The sequence below is a fragment of the Lactuca saligna genome, chromosome 7 (genome assembly GCF_052625555.1).
Source record: "Lactuca saligna cultivar CGN05327 chromosome 7, ASM5262555v1, whole genome shotgun sequence".
Classification (NCBI taxonomy): domain Eukaryota; kingdom Viridiplantae; phylum Streptophyta; class Magnoliopsida; order Asterales; family Asteraceae; genus Lactuca; species Lactuca saligna.
Genome location: NC_136423.1, coordinates 66,190,919 through 66,194,267, shown reverse-complemented (window position 1 = coordinate 66,194,267; position 3,349 = coordinate 66,190,919). Strand labels below are relative to the sequence as shown.

The following is a 3,349-nucleotide window of genomic DNA, read 5'->3' as shown; positions in this document are numbered from 1 at the left end:
AACGAATATTCATAATAATCGTTAATGAACACATATAAATGAAGGCAAATAACTATTGTTCGTCTTTGTTTGTTTAATTAATCAAAATATATTGTTTATATTATTATATATAAGCGATCTTTCCATGTGTACGAGTATATGACTAATTGAAATTAAATGAATCCTAGCTTTAAGGGACTCATTTTGTCTTGTTCATTAGTCAGAGGACTTAGATGAAGTTTCCTTAATTTGATTGACCAAAAATGCTAATTCTATTTTCCCCCTTCTGACAAAGCAAAAGTCCCATGAACACTCTCCCACTCTGACTTTTCCAGACACGCACACAAACGATGCAATCGAGCCAAACATGGATTCAAGCCTTGTTCTACCTTGCTCTCATCACAGTTTCACTATATTTTCTTCAGTTTTATATTCTATCGGATAGATTAATGGTGTCGCATCACAAAGTTACTCTCAAGAAACATCCTAATCTCCCTCTAAGGTTCAATTCCGACGGCACTTTTAAGATCCTTCAGGTTAACTTTCAAATTCAAGTCAGAGTTTTAAAGGTCTGTTAAGGAATGAAATGAATTGGCTGTATGTGTTGATTAGGTTGCTGATATGCATTATGGAACTGGATTGACTCGGTGTAGAGATGTTTTGACCTCCGAGTTTGAATGGTGCTCTGATCTTAACACTACTTTATTTCTAAAGCGGATGATTGATGCCGAGAAGCCTGATTTTATTGCTTTTACAGGTGGATTTCGTTTTCGAGATTATGTTTTCATCATTTTCTTATGAGGTTTTAATTTGGAAGAATTAAAATTACATCGTTTATCAATGCAAAATAGACTGTTAATCTCGTGAGTTAGTGAACTTATGATCTCAGATAGGATAAACTCTGCATAACTGAAGAAATTTGCTATAGTTTTTACACCTTTTTCCATGAGAAAGAATCTACACGTTGACTTTAGAAAGCCCTTGTAATGAGTAGAAATCCGGTAACATAATCTGGTTTGTTATAGTGAATCTTAATTTTAAGATCATCACAAATGGTTTCTGCTTATTGTTCACATTCAAATGCAGTTATGAAATTATAACACTTTATTGTTTGAAAAGATCGAGTTTAATTTACTTGTTTTTCCTAGTATCATGAATCATAATTGATGCTATTGACGCAGTCTACAAGATTCATAGCTCAGATAGTTGACAAATATAGAAATATTTTACTTAAAATATATGTCATTTTTCATGTGTAATTTAGCGCACAGTCTGATGCAAACACAAAAAAAGGGATTGAATTTATACGGCTAAATTTAGCTTTTCCCCAAATGCCAATTACCAAAATAAATGTTGATCAGACTTCAGAGAGTGTTGTATTGTATATAACTAAATTTAGCTTTCTTTTATTCCTATTATATATAGTTATATACACAGATACCTTCAGCTGATTTTGTGTAGTTTTGGAAACTAGGGGACAACATATTCGGGTCAAGTACAAACGATGCAGCAGAATCTTTATTCAAAGCTTTTGGTCCAGCCATGGCTGCCCGACTTCCATGGGCAGCAGTTTTGGGCAACCATGATCAGGAGTCAACTATGACTCGTGAAGAATTAATGTCATTCATCTCCCTCATGGACTATTCCCTTTCACAACCAAACCCATTGGACCCCACCAAACAACAAGTTACAACAAACATCGATGGGTTTGGAAATTATGATCTGAGAGTACGGGGTCCACCCGGGTCCCACCTAGCCAACCAAACCATCCTCAATCTCTTCTTTTTAGACAGTGGAGACCGAGCTGTGGTTGATGGTTTTAAAACTTATGGATGGATCAAAGAGTCTCAACTTAGTTGGCTACGTGGTGCTTCTAAGGTATTACAAAACCCAAATATAACAATCTCATGATCGGGTAGATTTTCACTGTTAGATTTAGATTTGATTAACTTGTTGCAGGTGTCGCTAACAGGAACATAATCAAGAAAAGTATGAATCAGAAGTTTCAACATTTCCAATTCCATCACTAGCATTCTTCCATATCCCCATCCCTGAAATCCGTTCCGGGCAGTTCCGGGAAGTTTTCGGGCAGTATCATGAACATGTAGCCTGTTCTATGGTGAACTCTGGAGTATTGAAGACACTTGTGTCAATGGGAGATGTGAAGGCGGTTTTTATAGGCCATGATCATTTGAATGATTTTTGTGGGAATTTAGATGGTGTATGGTTTTGTTATGGTGGTGGGTTTGGGTATCATGGTTATGGTAGGGCAGGGTGGCCTAGAAGAGGTAGGGTTATAGTGGCTGAATTGAAAAAGGGGAAGAGTGAATGGATGGGAGTTGGAAGTATTAAGACATGGAAACGTATTGATGACAAAAAGTTGACGAAATTTGATGAGCAGATCTTGTGGACATTAAGTTGATTATTATTGCAGGTAATTGGAACTACAGTTGCAAATTGCGTATGGGAATTTTTGCTTCTCATCCATTTTGATGCGGATTTTGTATATGAAGAATGTTTGTATAATGGCACGTTTGCTCGAGACATTTAATGTGAATGACATTGTCACCATTACAAAACCAAATTTCCAAAAAGAAAAAAAAAATACGAACTGCTAGTAGATACAAGTAAGAAATACAGAGGAAGTATTACTCTTTGCAGTTGGGTGTACAATCCACTAGTGCAGGAATGTACAACTGACTAATGTAAGGGTACTCTTTCAATGCTTATTATTCCAAGATAGATAGAGAGCCTTATATTATATAGGCTAACAAGTACAATAAATCAGGAAAAGATATCTCTACTCCCTAAAGACTAGAACTACTTATTTATTTCTCTAAAATAAAATAAAACATATATATGACTTGGTCAATAAAATACCTTGCGTCTTAAGAGTAGCATTTGAATTATCCTTGCATCAATTTAATGAATTTATTGGACCCGTTTTTTCTTTCGTACAATAAATAAATATTAAGTGAAAATACACGAAATGATAAACAAGTTAACATGAGTACAAAACCCATGTAAGAGTACAAAACCCATGTAAACAATCGGGTGGGATTAAGGTTGTGTTTGACGCGCCACAGCTAGCTGATAAACTAGCTTATTTTTTGAGTTTTTTATGTTGTCATGTTTGACAAGCCAAAAAGTAGCTTATAAGCTAGCGTTTTGAAAAACTACACAGACTAGCTTTTTAGGAGCTTTTTTTTTTTTAAATTTTACAAATATACCTCTTAATTAATTATTAAAACAAATACTCTTAAATCTCCTTTTATGTAATTTTATATATTTCAATTAGTTTTACCAAACATCATTTTTTATCAGTTAACTTTTTAGTTATCATCTAGCTTTTTATTTAATAGCTAGTTTT

The 3,349-nt window shown here is 34.4% G+C and overlaps 1 protein-coding gene across 1 annotated transcript; it reads left to right on the top strand.

Moving 5' to 3' along the window:
* The first annotated feature begins 273 nt into the window (after nt 1-273).
* Nucleotides 274-2,706, top strand: PAP28 (purple acid phosphatase 28). Its single transcript, XM_078965133.1, has 4 exons — nt 274-515; nt 592-736; nt 1,454-1,857; nt 1,952-2,706. The coding sequence occupies exons 1-4, from the start codon at nt 330-332 to the stop codon at nt 2,399-2,401; spliced, it is 1,185 nt and encodes a 394-aa protein (XP_078821259.1). The 5' UTR covers nt 274-329; the 3' UTR covers nt 2,402-2,706.
* The last annotated feature ends 643 nt before the right edge of the window (nt 2,707-3,349 follow it).

Bases quoted from the DNA above. Each gene is read 5' to 3' on its own strand.
- PAP28 (XM_078965133.1), top strand. From the start codon at position 330: ATGCAATCGAGCCAAACATGGATTCAAGCCTTGTTCTACCTTGCTCTC. The intron at 737-1,453 runs GTGGATTTCGTT...TTTGGAAACTAG, and splicing joins TGATTTTATTGCTTTTACAG to GGGACAACATATTCGGGTCA. The intron at 1,858-1,951 runs GTATTACAAAAC...TGTCGCTAACAG, and splicing joins GGCTACGTGGTGCTTCTAAG to GAACATAATCAAGAAAAGTA.